General features: G+C 50.2%; 2 protein-coding genes across 4 annotated transcripts in view; one reads left to right on the top strand and one right to left on the bottom strand.

The window, feature by feature from the left end:
- Positions 1-686: 686 nt before the first annotated feature.
- Positions 687-3,601, bottom strand: LOC125947284 (uncharacterized). Its single transcript, XM_049671703.1, has 2 exons — positions 2,342-3,601; positions 687-2,223 (listed from the first exon to the last, which is right to left on the bottom strand). Exons 1-2 carry the CDS (start codon positions 3,290-3,292, stop codon positions 862-864), a joined length of 2,313 nt encoding a protein of 770 aa, XP_049527660.1. The 5' UTR covers positions 3,293-3,601; the 3' UTR covers positions 687-861.
- A 7,093-nt stretch (positions 3,602-10,694) lies between these two features.
- LOC119457742 (serine protease inhibitor 42Dd) overlaps positions 10,695-14,299 on the top strand; it is a 123,280-nt gene continuing 119,675 nt past the window's right edge. The window contains exons 1-2 of one of the 3 annotated variants that reach the window (XM_049670346.1): positions 10,808-11,176; positions 11,298-11,389. Coding sequence is in view for 2 of the 3 variants with exons in the window: in XM_037719393.2 (XP_037575321.1) it covers positions 11,232-11,389 (158 nt within the window). In the remaining variant the exon portion in view is untranslated. Of the gene's footprint in view, positions 11,390-14,299 lie in introns of all 3 variants that reach the window. The other 2 variants (XM_037719393.2, XM_037719392.2) reach the window with 2 other exon arrangements.

Genomic DNA, 14,299 nt, shown 5'->3' with positions numbered 1-14,299 from the left:
ACATTTATTTCGCCTTTTATACACCAATCTAGCCAGTCGAACTACTGCCAATGGAACATGCCGACAGCAGCCGGCGAATCGAGGAAGTCTGACTCAATGTGACGTGAACGGTAGCGCGTTCGAACGATCGTGTGTCCCCATCTTGGTGTCCCGCTCCGAAGCCTTTCTCAGCACGGTCCCGCGAAGCGGTGCGGTATCGGCGGTACGGTACCGGCGTACGAGACGTCCGCATATGCCGCCGACTCCAAGCCAAAGAGGAAGAGGCCACAAGAGGCTACTCCCTTTTAGGTGGCGTCAGCAGCGCAACGTTCGCTCCATCTGTCGTAACTATCCTGCAACTATCCCGACCGCCGGCGGCGCTTAGCTACGTGGGCAAGCCGGATTACAGGAGACGGGAGAGCCATACGGGGAAAACAACACAAGGGGGCGCAAGAGAGTCGAGCCTCACCACAACACACACCGCCGTCGCCGTGATGTTCCATATAGAGTCAAGTGCTATAACATCGAGGCCGCGCGCCGTATGCTGTAGTTGCGAGGGTGAGCCGTGAAGGAGAGGTGACTTGATGCGGCGGTCTCTTCTCGCAAGGGAGGAATGCGGGGAGGGTGCGCGCCGGGGGGAGGGACACAGGTTAGTGCGAACCTCCTCTTCTACTCCAGCTTCGGCTAACCTCCCTACCTTTCCCTTCTCGTTTCTCTCTCCAGCTACGGCGGCTGTGCGCGGCCGCGCGCTTCCGATCTTGGAGGCAGTCTGCGGTGGGTTCGAAGGCGGACGTGTGATAGCCGATGGCTTCGTGTGTACGCTCTGTTCTCGCGAGACTGGTGCGCTTTGAAATGAGAGGCAGCGGCATGAAGAGGAATTCGCTAGTCGCTGCTGCCGCTCTCCATAACGCCAGCGTTCTGACAGCGCGTGTTCGCGGTGTTCTCAATTGTACGAAGCGCTGTCGTTAGCCTGTTCCCTTGCAGTCGATTACGCTCGAGGGCAGAGCGCATTATACCGCGTACTTCTGCGATGTAGGCTTCGGTCGAACGGCTGCCACAGTGGTACAGACGAAGTAATCGCCACGCTGCCTCCTCTTCTCGGCACCGCTGCAGCACGTAAAAAGCTACCGCGGTGTTCAACTCGAGCATGCGATCGCGGATGCGATCATGACCGAAGTTCGTCCCTTCACCGGCGGGGGCGTTGTAATATGACCCTCTGCGTTCAGAGGGGGAGGCGGTCTCGGACGTATCGCTTGCCCGCTCTCTCCTCCCACTACCCGAATCCGAAGATTCAATAATCACAAGGTCATCGTCAGCTGCAGAGCTCCTCCACCGAAGTGGAGGCACTTGGGACACGACGATTACGTCGTCATCTGCAGGCGGGTTTTCAAAAGAAGCAACGCCACTGGACGCTGCGCCTGCCTCATCGCCAGCAGGCGCCCTAGACTGTGAAGAAATGCTTTGCGACACAAGTGTATCATCTGCAGGACGTGTGGGCAAGAAAGCAGCTCCAGGCTGGCCAAGCTCAGTGGAAACTGATTGCGCAACACGCGTTTCTTCAAGCTCAGACGGCCTTCGCAAAAAAGGCATGTGCTTCAAAGTAGAAACCAAACTGAATGGGCGCCGCGTCCGCTGGGTAAGAAATTCAGCGAGCCCCTTGTATGCCGATTTTCTCCGCGCAGCAGGAGGCGCCTCAGACTCGGCAGGTGCAAAAATCGTGTCATCAAGAACCTGAGCCAATCTTTGTTCTAGTGGCAAGGTATAGGGAATGGGAACTGGGGACTCCGTAGGCTCTTGCAGAGAGTTTTGGCGCTCAACGCGAACACCCTGTTCGGGTGTTGTCGTCCTTGGAGGAGCCAAGCTTGTTGACGGGACAGGGAAGTCATCATCACCACACTGTCTCTGCCGTCTGGGTTCGACACGTACTCGTACGCTATCAGCGGCACACAGACTCGGTTCGGAAGCGCAATCTAGTGAATGACTTCGCTCGCGCGGAATGTTCTGGCTATCTTCAAGCACGTCGCCGTGCTCCGACCACCTCTTCTGAGCAGGAGGGTTTTCGGACAAAACAATCCCGCTGTCGCCATTTAAGGAGTCCCTTTGTTGACATGAAAGGGGGCTCTCGGGTCTAGTGCCAGACGTGTCTTGATCGATAAACATTCCTTGAAAGGAAAGCAGGATATCCGTTACGGTACTTGGTACCTCACTGGAACCAGGGACAGTAGCCGACGTCTTCAGTATACCCTGCAATGATGAGTAATCCTGATAAACGTTCACGTTGTACAAAGAAAAAAAAGGTGTCAGGCCATGCAATCCGTTACGGTAATGTAGTACATACAATAAATACACTCAAAGCTCTCACCTGGGGATTATTTGTGTCGCAGTTGAGAAGCAGTCGACCTCCGCCATTTGCGACAGCAGACGGTTGTTGCACGTGCGCGACAAGTCCAACAGGCCCACCGAGAGGCGTTTTGTCCAACGACGCTCTCAGTGAATGCAACTGCGATGCGGGTCCGATGGTGTCATTGCTTGTGCTGACATCGTTCTTCGATGCCTTGTTGTTAGATGCACTGCATGTCCGGCCTAGAGCTGCTTTCTTTGCAGCCGCAGTCTTCGACGCACTGCGCGTTCGCTGCTTCGCGGGCGTTGGAGACCCTCGGTCGACGACTTGACGCCGACCATTTTCTTGACGGCCCTTCCTCTCGCCTTGCTTGCGCTGTTGCCCGCCCTGAGTCAGCTTTCGACGCTTTGCCTGCGTTGCTCCTTTAACTTGGGCGCGTCCCTGCTGTACTTCGGCCGCCCCGCCAGAAGGCGGCGAACGACCTTTACGCTTGCGAACGTTTTTTGAGAGAACTGCTGGTTGCTCAGCCTGCCGACGCGTTGTACTTGCCGTGGATTCGAGTAGCGAACTCAGTTTTTTGCCGACTTGGCTGGCGCGAACCTGCTGGTTGGTGGTTTTTCCTTGCGGGATCCTTCGTTTTCGTCCCGCGGAGACAACTACTGGCTCAAGAGATTCTAAAGAAGTAGCGCTAACTCGTTCTTCGCATCTGTAGCCAGCGCAACATGCCTCTGTGCCAGCCGAAGCGTCTTCTTCCGTTTCGCCGCACGGCGTCTTCGGCGTGCCCCTCCTTGCGACGTTCCTACGCTTTGGCTTTTCGTTCGAGCAGCATGTGGATGGCAGTCCGCACGCCACGCTCACTGCGCGCCTTAATCCGTACCGCGCCTCGAAGTAGCCGTCGACGTTCGTGGTGGCTTTGTGGCTGGCCGAGGTGGACGACTTCTGGCGCGTCGGAGCCGACTGTTTCCGCGACATCGACGCTGCACGGCGTCTCGAAGCTTCGGCGCAGTTGCAACGGATCGAAACACTTGTCGACCTCGGAGGAACGCGCCGGCGATCGGGTCCCTCTGGCTGAGCAGAGACGCGCTCGCTTTCTTCCGCGGCCGTGGTCCGAGCTGGCGATTTGCGTCGCGTCGGAGAGCGGCCGGATCGAGTCCTATACAGCGAGCGGTAGCCGGGGCACCTAGCGCATCGTGACGATCACACACCGAAGGCACTTCTGCAGCTCAGTCTTTCTCCGGTGCTGAAACCACTCCGCCGGCCGTTGCACGGTGCCAGTCACAGTAGCAAAAAAAAAAAAAAAACTACACCGAAAGCGGCGTCGAGCAGTCCACGGTTAAAGCGGCCTGTCTCGAAGAATCGGTGTGCGTCTGTCTAGTGGCGAACCACGGGCTGAATCGTGAGCGCAGCGGTTCCTGGTGGGACGCGTTCTTGGCCGGCGTCTCGAGTTGCGGACATAAAGCGCGGGGGGGATGCGCCGAACCACGGGCTGAATCTAAGGTGCCTACATGCAACGCCGTAAAACGGCGTTGCATGTAGGTTCCCTAGCTGAATCGTGAGCGCAGCGGTTCCTGGTGGGACGCGTTCTTGGCCGGCGTCTCGAGTTGAGGACATAAAGCGCGGGGGTGATGCGCCCAACGCCGGGTACGGCGTCTGAAGAGGAGGGTTGATTGATGTCTGTCAAACCACGAACGCCGTTCATTCACGCAGTGGTAGGGCGTGCGTTGCCGTCGTCGACCAAGCGTTCGACGTCGGCAAGTGCGGGTGCCCTATAAATATAGCTGTCTAATAATTTACTATCGCAATCAAAGCTTCGCCTTTCGGCCGAAACTGAATTTTTTAAGTGCACCAAAGAAGGTTTCGCAGCTGTTCTTGGGCACTATAATAACCATTTCATTGATTATTATTGTTGTTATGTTTCGCATATACAGGGCCACTGTCACGGCCGCTGGATAAAAAAAGTGGTCGCAGTTTCACCTGAAAGGCGAAGCATCAATTGCGATAGCAAATTTGTAGAGAGCTATACGGAGTAATGATAGTAGCTTTATCAGATGTATAAACTTCGACATGCAGCAGCACCGGCAACACGCAGAACTGTTGTCGACGCCGTCGGCGTTTTGCCCGCGGTCGCACAAAATGCGTGCGGCGTTGGTGACTGTTGCCGGAGCCTCTGATATAAATAGGCACTTGGTGCCGCAGCTAAACGTCACCTCCCTTCCATAATAATAATAATAATAATAATAATAATAATAATAATAATAATAATAATAATAATAATAATAATAATAATAATAATAATAATAATAATAATAATAATAATAATTTACTTCCCATGAAAAGAATGTGGGGTTCTGGATAAAAAGTTGCACGCAGGCAACTTGACCAGCCCAAAAACCCATCAAAGGCAACAGAGGGCGTCGGGCGCTCATATGTGAGTAAGCAGATGGGAAGGTGTCAATTAAAAAAAAAAATGTGTATACGAGACAGGTAGTAATACACTTCAACAATGAGAAAAACAAGTAGTCTGCATTAACAAGGAAATATTGAATTTATACATGAGCGTTATAGATTACACAAAAAAGTCTTATTATACGAAAACAGAAAAAAATAGAAAAAAAAACTTAACATAGCATGTATATTCAGTGAAGCATAAACTAAAGCAAATAAAGGGAGGAAAAGTCATACAGTATTGCATATGAACAAACTCATTAAACAACAAGGATTAGTTTGACTGAAAGTAGTTGTGCAGGCTGCATAAGGACAGAAGGTCTATTTCTCGTAAGGCGAGGCTATTGAGTAAAGCCGGAAGTGTATGTCGAAGAATTTGTTGACCATAATTCGTTCTTGAGTGCAGATTGTTCCATTGTTCAGGTGTCCTACTGTCGTAGGCTGCGACATGTTCGTGTAGGCGAGCTGTGTTCAACCATTCTGCATTCTGTCTACAATGTCTTTTTCACGCTCGAAAGACATTTCGGCACGAACATTGCGAACTCAGGCTGGATTTTGTGGCACCTGGGGTCACGTAACGCAAGGAGCCCCATCCGAGCACAAACTTTCAAAGGCTTTTTGATAGCGAGCGGGCGCGTTGCGGCATCTCGCAGCGGCCGCGGAATCTACGGAGCGCATGGATTTCAATTCCGAAACTTTATGGGTATAAAGTTCTCATAAACTTTTGACGCGAAAGGTGCACTGACATTTCCAAAGGCGTGCTTCAAAAGATTTTCAATTCTGGAACTTTATGGGGTTAATGAACTTGGACCAACATGCGTGCACTGGAGCCCTCGTGTCCAAGCCGTTCCAGAAATGAAAGCACGCGCTCGCAATCTTCCACTCACACAAAAATACTTAATATTACCGTGACTTTGAGCTAGCAGCTGATAATTTTCTCCAAACATTTTCAGGACGCGTGCCCAATGTGATCGATCAGCTGGACCAGGGCAGGCAAAGTAAAATTTGAGAAAACAGGAGAAAGGAAATGGCCTATTATTGAGGAAATTCTTTTTGCGTGCTACAAGGTCTGGCTCTCGTTGGCCACAGGGACAGTGGCCCTATGGATTCAAGCATAGGCCCCCTCGGGAAATACAGGTATTTTCAGAGCGCTTCTTCGCATGCGAGCTGATTGGGGAGATACATATCTGAAGAACCATTTGGAAAGCTGCCCCAGTAATGCCTCGTATTTAAGCCCAGATGCACAAAACCAAATTATAGAAATTTGAGACGAAATTATCAAAGAAAGCCTAGTTGCAAAAGCAGGCTGCTTCTCCGTATTTGCTGACGAAACGACGGACATCGCCGGAATCGAACAGCCTAATGTTTGTGCAAAGTACCTAAGCAAGGATGCCAACGACATCGAGGGAGTGTTTTAGGTTTTAGCACCGGAATAGATGCCCATCTCTCATTGCGACTGCAGGTTCTATGTAAATGTGTACAAACTGTTCCAGATTTTAGTCACCCTTCCAGTGACTACTGCCAGCACAGAGAGAATATTTTATTGCGATAGCAATTATATGGACACTTCAACCGGATTTCTGCCGTCGGCGTCGTCGTCGCCGTCGCCGTGAGGTTCCCTATAGATAAAATCTTCGCCGCGCGCCGTATGCCCGAGCGGAAGCGTGCGGGGACGCGCGCTATCACGGAGAGCGAACGCACTCAATCTCCCACGCGCAAGCGAGTAAGCGGGAAGCCAGCGCCGGAGGGAGCGGGGGGGGGGGGGGGGGGGCACTTCTACTCTGCCAGCAACCGCGCTCGTCGCTCGCTCGCACCGTCGCTTATCTCCACAAGGCTCTGACCTTTATGCGCCGTGCATTCGCCGCTCAGTTTCCGTTGAAGCGATAGACCGCACGTACCTTCGCCCGCTGCTTGCTGCCAGCGTTTTGACAGTCGTTGTCTGCAGTCATTCAGTGTGATCTATTCATGTTTGTTTGTGCGCGCTCACACCACGCTTGTTCATTCAGTTAGTAATAGTCGGGCCACATTTTCCAACGCACGCTACACATGCAATGCTGCCCGGATCGGCAGTGCAGCGCTACAGGTGTGTCCCTTCGCACGCGCTGCCCACGGGATGCGCTTCTCATGAACACCACCGTTTCACAGGCGCCTTCTCGTGGTCATCGAGTCTCTCTTCATGTCGGTCTACTTACGGCGCAGCACACCTGCTTACTTAATCAGCTCATGTTTACTACAATTCATATTGCTACCAAAGCCGCTTCGTATGGCATTGCTGTGTTGCTATCGCATTCATTGCTTCGGCCTTAGGGCGAAGCTGTGACATTTTTTTTAGCTACCTGCTTTTATTTCTTTTTTGAAACGAAGCAAAACCCTCCTTTAATTTTGGGTGCAGAATAATTGTTGCCGCTGTGCAGGCAGTTAAATTGCACATTTTCGTACTGATTTCTGCATTATTCATCTATTATTCTACCTGTATGGTGCTGTCGCGACCGCTGCATGGCCCGAGTACATATCACGATGTCTGCGCGATCATGGTTTTGTTCTTGCCTAGATCATCTGTCTTTCTGTGCGCAAAGTTTACTATGTCTGACTCCGCAACGTCTTTATTTGTCTTGTTTGACGCATAATATACAGTGACGTTTGCTTAAATACGTAGATTTATTGGAGACTTAGACAAACATTTAAATATCTTCTTGCGAGGTGTTGTGTATACAAGCAGTGAACTTTGTTCCTAGCGACTATTTTTTGCCCTTAGCGAGTTCTATCTTCGTATTTGTATATTACATTCTATCTTCGCATTTCTAATGTATATTTTGCAGAACTCCTACTTTTATGTGACTTCCACAGATACGAAGATGAGAGGATTGCCCTTCGGACGGCTTTGGGGCACTTAGACGACAAGCCTTTTACGGAGGAAAAGATCTTGGGCGCGTGGCCTCGTGCGTCAGCTATGTGCAGGGCTACAAAGGCGCTGCTGTGTTTTTTGAAGTGTACAAGCCTGTATGACCGCCTGTGACGAAACTCGGCGATGAACGCTTAACTGTAAATGTGCAACGTGTGAACTGTGAAATTCTCTCTTCCTTATCTTTCAATCCCTTCTCCCCCTTCCCCCGTGCAGGGTAGCCTACCGGGCTCAGCATGGTTAACCTCCCTGTCTTTCCCTTATGACTTCTCTCTCTCTCTCTCTCCTACTTTTTATTTGTACTCACTGTTGCGAGTATCATCTCGGTGTAATTACAATACACGACCGGTAACAGCTGCTCCTGCGCAATCTATTGCAACGAGGGACAGCGTCATTGAGGTTTTTTCCTGGCCGTTGCATATGTGCAAAAATGTAAATAATCTTCTTGAATGACGAAGATTCATCAAAATATTTGTCCTCAACTTATTCATTAGATGGCCTTTACGTTCTTCATATGAGCTGTATACACTGCTTTGCTGGTTTCGAACTCATATAGTTCTAATGTCCGTGTGATGTTTTCTTTCCTTATTAAATAGACAAAAAAAAAAAACGCACCCGCATTGATATCAGTTATTTCTGCCAGAATTTTTAGGACATACGAATGTATTCTTTTCTGAAAAAATACATATTTTACTTGACAGTGCGTAGTGTTCAATAATTCGTTTGCAGCATCTAATATACAATGGCATTGGCAATACAGTTATTATTCATGTATTTGATCCCTCGACAAATTCTATAAGGAGGAGGCCGCGCTGCAACCTCAAAATTTCTGGCTACGCCACTGGTGGTTGCCGCAGGATTTATCCGTGTTGGTGTGCTCTTTCTTGCGCATTCTCGTGTGCTTTTTTTGTGTGATCGTGTGTGTGAGCAGCTTGCCTTAGGTTTTCTGTGCTTGACTGCGGTTGTTTGGAGTGCGCGTGTGTGGCAGACGGTTTTTTCTAGCGGTGTAATGCCGCGAAGCTGTTGTGTGCCGCTGTGCAACTCGAACGCGAGAAGAGACGCTACTGTGAAGTAGAGCACTGCACGGGCCGAATTTTTCAGCCCGAGCCCGGCCCGAGCCCGTTTTTACGTTGGGCGGCCCGCCCGAGCCCGATAAAAACTTTTTTGGCGAGACCCGGGCCCGGCCCGGGCCCGAAAATAATCTACGTTACCCGCCCGGCCCGCCACCCCTTTACCTTAGGCCCGATCCCGGCCCGAGCTCGGCTCGAAACTGGCCCGAACCCGACCCGAGACCGAAAAATACATGTTTTTCAGAGTTGAAACGCCCGAGAATAACTCGCTGCACGTTACATGCACACCACCAGAAAGCCCGAGCCCAGCCCGGGCCCGCGTCAAAAAACCTGAGCCCGGGCCTGGGTCAAAAAGCACACGCCGCGCCCGAGCCCGGCCCGAGCCCGTGAAAAAACTGCTCTACCCGGCCCGGCCCACGGGCCGGGCCGGGCTCGGGCTTACCCGAGTGCTCTACTGTGAAGTACCACGAATTCCCCTGCGATCTACAGCGTCGGGAAGCCTGGATGAAGAATATTTATCGCCAAGGGCCGTCAGGGAAAGGAACCAAGTGGGAGCCAAGCGACAGCTTGCTGGTATGTTCACCTGCACCTTTGTTCAGCGCGTCATGAAGGCAGACGACGTCAGAAAAAGCAGCAAGTTGTGCCACCTTCTGACGTCAGCCTTGCTTCCCCCCCGAAAAAAATGTTAGGCCACGCCACTGCTTGTCACATACCAGATAGCCTTTATATACTGTTTTATCTAAGTACTCGATTGTGCTCAGCCTTCGTGCTTACATTTAATTTCATCCTAAAGTTATGTCTCATGGCAACCCAAGCGAATAATAATAACAAGAACAAAACAGTAGCAGGAACCCTAGGGGAAAGAAGAAGAAGGAAAACGTTCACTTGGCGCGCAGTCAATGTCCCATATGCCACTAACTCCAAGGCTATCTACATCTACATCTACTATGAAGCGAAAAACAGCGTATATACCACGGCCGGAGCCACCGCTTGCAGTGCAGCCGTGAATAAACCCACCACAAGATGTGGTGCGTTTATTAAAAGAATTACAAATTCAAAGAATTTATTGCACAGGCTAAAATGTGCAAAAGGCATGCGAATCAATGAATCATTCACTGGGTCGGAAAATCGGGGCATGTGTCACTAGCGGTGGCCGATGGCGTCTGGTTGGGCGACTTCTCTAACGTCAGCCGCGGTTTTTTGGCCTGTCTCGGCCCATGAAGCTTTTCGCTGAGCAGCTGGCGGCCGAGACAGTGACTGTCGTCCAGGATGGCTCGTTGAGCTCTATTTCGTCGGCGAACTCAAGTCAGCACCTTCATCTCCGAACTGGCGCCTATGTAATGGACGTCGACGAACTCGAGTGGCGGTGCAGCCAAGGGCGCAACCGCTCTCGCATGACGTCGACAAAGACCGCTGCAGCTCCCGTGAGCGCGCACGTACGTAGTACATGTTTCTCAGTTTTTTTCATCAATTAACAGAAGTGTCGCGGAGCGAAGTCGCAGATGCCAAGCTCCAGGCTGCAGGCTGCAATGGTGAGCTATGCAAGGTGCCGATTTAGACGAAGTAATTTGTGGTTGGTCTTTGAGAACAACTTCATCGGTCAGGCTGTAGAAGCAGAGTGAACCCCGCTTACCCTGCACCCCCCTTTCACTCCTTCCTCTTTCTGTGCCCGATAAAGTGCGTGTCCATCCGAAAAAAAAAAAAAAAAAAAAAAAAATTCTGGCTACGCCAATATCAGACGTAAGCAAGAAAAACGTGACGAGGGACATATATATCAAGCCTTTTCCATGGTTGGGGCTTGTGCAGAAGCCTGCGTTAGCGAGCCGCCTGTGTTACCCTCTCATCTTAAACACAATTCTTAATATCGCTTCCATATGATTCGAGTGGGTCTCGTGTCAGATCTGATTTTTCATCTTTTCCTTCTCTCTTTGTGTGCGCATTTCACCCATAGCTGCTGATTGCAGTTACGGGTATAAAGGCTTCTTTCTTTTCGGACAGAAGTCAGTTGACCGTTCGCGCCCGTGTCGCTTATCGCTTATCGCGCGTTCCATGTTTTCCGCTAACCTCGTGTGTCACGGTGCCAGCCACAATGCAACTGAAGCTACACTGGCTACACGAAATATAGGTCATTTTCAAGCTCTGCTCACTCGGCAATAATGTGTTGGCAGTTCTAGTAACGTTGGTGGTGGCAGTGTTCGACGCCATCCTTGAGGCTTCACCGATGACTAGTCGCCGCAGCGACGTCCAAGTGCGCGCCCACTCAAAGTTTCACTACCGCCGTGCGTGGTTCAACTGGGTGGGCCACAACGCGCAAATGGCACATGCAAAAGCCATGGATGGTCGAGATCTCGAGTCCTTCGGTCAGCAGCACGAACGAATTATCGTGGCATAGACGGCGCACGGGGACAGCGCCTTGGCCACGAGGAGGGCGCAGTTGAAGTGAGTGTCAGTGACTTGATGGTGCTAAACACTTCGGGTTGTTCGGAGGCCTGCCATGGAGTCAGCCGTCACCGGGGACGTCGTCTTCAGCAACCACAATGACTTGCTCGAATGCTTGCAGGGACACGTGTTGCTGTTGGAGGACGTACGCCCTGAAGGCCAACTTGCGCAAGCCGGTCTGGTTGCTGAAGTGGAAGACGGTGTCGTCTCCAGGTATATATTCAACTGCTATCTACAATTCACGGGTCCGCTGGTGAGCGTTCTCACTCGACACTGTAACTGAATCTTACGAGGGTGCGATTGGATGGGACTGCACTTCACCCTGTTGCAATTGGACCCTCCTACGGCGCTCTAATTGAGTACCGCGCAGATACACAGTAGACAGTTGTCCTTGCGCAAGATGCGCTCTATTGATAGCTTTCACGTGACGTCACGCAACCACCTTATCACCGTTTTGGGGCATCAGCATGGCGACTACGAGCACTTCAGCTCAATCCATCTTATTGAAAGCTTTCACGTGACACCAACATGGCGGCTACAATGACGTCAGTGCAAGCCATCTATAGGAGAAGAGCGTTCAAAGGCGTAGCAACGATTTCGACGGTCATGCTCACTAGTTGTACACTGGAACACGCGTCGACATAATTAGTGGCTTGGCTTGGGGGCCACGGGTCGTAGCACCGGTCTTCCAAGAGCGACCACTCCAGCTGTCTGACGTTTCGGAGATTGTAGCAGGGGAAAAAAAAAAGTTCCGATGGCGTGACCACGCAATTTACGAGGCACATTTGCTAAAGCCACGCGTACTGGTGCAGTCCAGTATCGAGAGCGTCCGGCAGTTCAAGCAGAGTTTGACCACGTGCTGAACAGCATGCACCTTCCCGATGGAGCCTTGTGTAAATACGTATTTGCCCGTCGAAATTCCTTCAATCGTCGGTATTTTGCTTGGCATTCTTTAGCGCGGGTTTCGGAAAGGCGTACGTTCAAGTGTGGGCTCTGCCTCGACTATGGAAAGCGTTCACACGTGTAACATTGTTTTTCCGATGACCGTTTTTACAGCGAAGCTGTATATGGCCAGCTTCTGTCCAAAAGTGCGTGCGTCGACAGAAAGTCACGACGAGAAAATTGAATCCACACAAGCCTGCTGCGCGCCGGCAGTGCTCCGTGGCTCTGGATGGGATGGCGGAATAATAATTTTTATTTTATATTTATTTGTACATACTGCACCCAAACTTTGGCTATAGCAGGAGTAGGAAAAGAACAATCGTCATTGAACAATCGTACACAATAATACGTAACTGTGTACCACACCAATGTCTGTGCCTCGTTTTCTTGTGATGTCGACGTCGCTCTAGCGACGTTATTAGCAGTGTGCTTTAATCTTGCTATGGCCAGGTCGCGCGTAGTCCACACTGAAGAAGAACGTGCATGGATAGAGCGCTGGCGTGAGCAAGAGCGTTACCACGGTGACGAAGTAAAAATAAAATAAAAGACGATAACTACAACGAAGTTATGTGTATGTCTTTACTGAATCAATATAGCAATTAATCATATATAACTCAATATAGTTATCAACAAGTACAGCTATAGGGTGGCTAGAATTCTAGCCACCTTGTACAGCTTCGCTGGTCTTCCATCCTCACATATAGTGAAACAGCTTTGAACTTTTTCACCGCCCATAACCATCGCGCTCGGCGCGAGACGCGCCTTCCTGTATCAGAACTATCTCGAATGTTCTCGCCGATTCTGTAGCGAAATAATCTTTGTCCAATCAGATTGCGTGCGCGAAGCGAATATGTGGTTGTGTGCGCTCTGAAACGCACTACGCGTGCACCAGCGATTAGGCTGGAATGTACGATGTAGAAATAGCCGACACGTTTGACGCATAGAGATCGCATTTCGACGACAGTACTGGGCCGGTATTTTGTAGCGATGCCTTCCCGGTAATAATGCCTTTTCACGCTTATCGCGCTTTGCCAGTGGTCAGAGTGACGGTCTGCTCGCGTTATCAACGGGATCAGCCGGTCGTGAGCGGTGGATGATAAGACTAGTCATAAGGCATCGCTACAAAATCGCGGCCCTGGGCCGGTATTTTGTAGCGATGCCTTTAAAGTAATAATGCCTTTTCGCGCTTATCGCGCTTTGTCAGTAGTCAGAGCGACGGTCCGCTCGCGTTATCAACGTTGATATCGTGAGCGGACCGTCGCTCTGACCACTGACATAGCGCGATAAGCGCGATAAGGCAACGTTGATAACGCGAGCGGACCGTCGCTCTGACCACTGACAAAGCGCGATAAGCGCGAAAAGGCATTATTACTTTAAAGGCATCGCTACAAAATACCGGCCCTGGCCGCTATCGTTGTGTTTTGTGTCTAGTTTGTTTTGCTTGGCCCATCTAAATTTGGCCAATAAAAAAAAAAACCGAGCCCAGCTGCAGAGCACGCCTCATGCATCACGCATTTCGGCGGTGGCAGTACGGTGCGTGGTTTGATTGTTTAAATACTAATCGCACTTACGACTACAGTCATCCTGAGGTGAGTTCTTCCGGAATTATTTTTTGTTAGTCACAGCCATACAAAGTGACAGATTATAAACTCATACATCTAAAAGGAAAGCAGACGTCATCGATTGCCCTTCGGCTCTGAACTCTTTTACTCCACAGTGAAGACCGCCATCCTATTTTCGCTTGCCTGTTTATTCACGAAATAATTGCGCTCACCCAATACACAGAACAGGACGAGAAGCTTGCGGTTGTAAGGATGTTGGTTGGGGTGGGTGTTGTAAAATAACGTACTCACGAATTTGAAAAAAAAATGACATACAGTTGAACCCGGATATATCAAACCCACATATTACGAATTATTGTGTATAATGAACAGCAGTAAAATCTCCTAGAAAATTTTAAAATAAAATTTTTATTTGATATATTGATTTACCTATATATCGAACGTTTTGTGATCTCCTTCAGATTCGGTATATCCGGGTTCGACTGTATTTAATATAATATTTAAACGACAATCACACGTTCTGTTACTTTCGAGAAGGAAAAGTGTTGCTCAGATAAATATTTTTTGACTGTCTTCTTCGTGATGTACAGAACTTCCTTTCTGTGTAGCATATAGCAAA

Source organism: Dermacentor silvarum, chromosome 7, assembly GCF_013339745.2.
Source record: "Dermacentor silvarum isolate Dsil-2018 chromosome 7, BIME_Dsil_1.4, whole genome shotgun sequence".
Taxonomy (NCBI): Eukaryota; Metazoa; Arthropoda; class Arachnida; order Ixodida; family Ixodidae; genus Dermacentor; species Dermacentor silvarum.
This window is presented reverse-complemented; position numbering and strand designations above follow the sequence as displayed.

Bases quoted from the DNA above. Each gene is read 5' to 3' on its own strand.
- LOC125947284 (XM_049671703.1), bottom strand. From the start codon at position 3,292: ATGTCGCGGAAACAGTCGGCTCCGACGCGCCAGAAGTCGTCCACCTCG. The intron at 2,224-2,341 runs GTGAGAGCTTTG...TCATCATTGCAG, and splicing joins GCGACACAAATAATCCCCAG to GGTATACTGAAGACGTCGGC.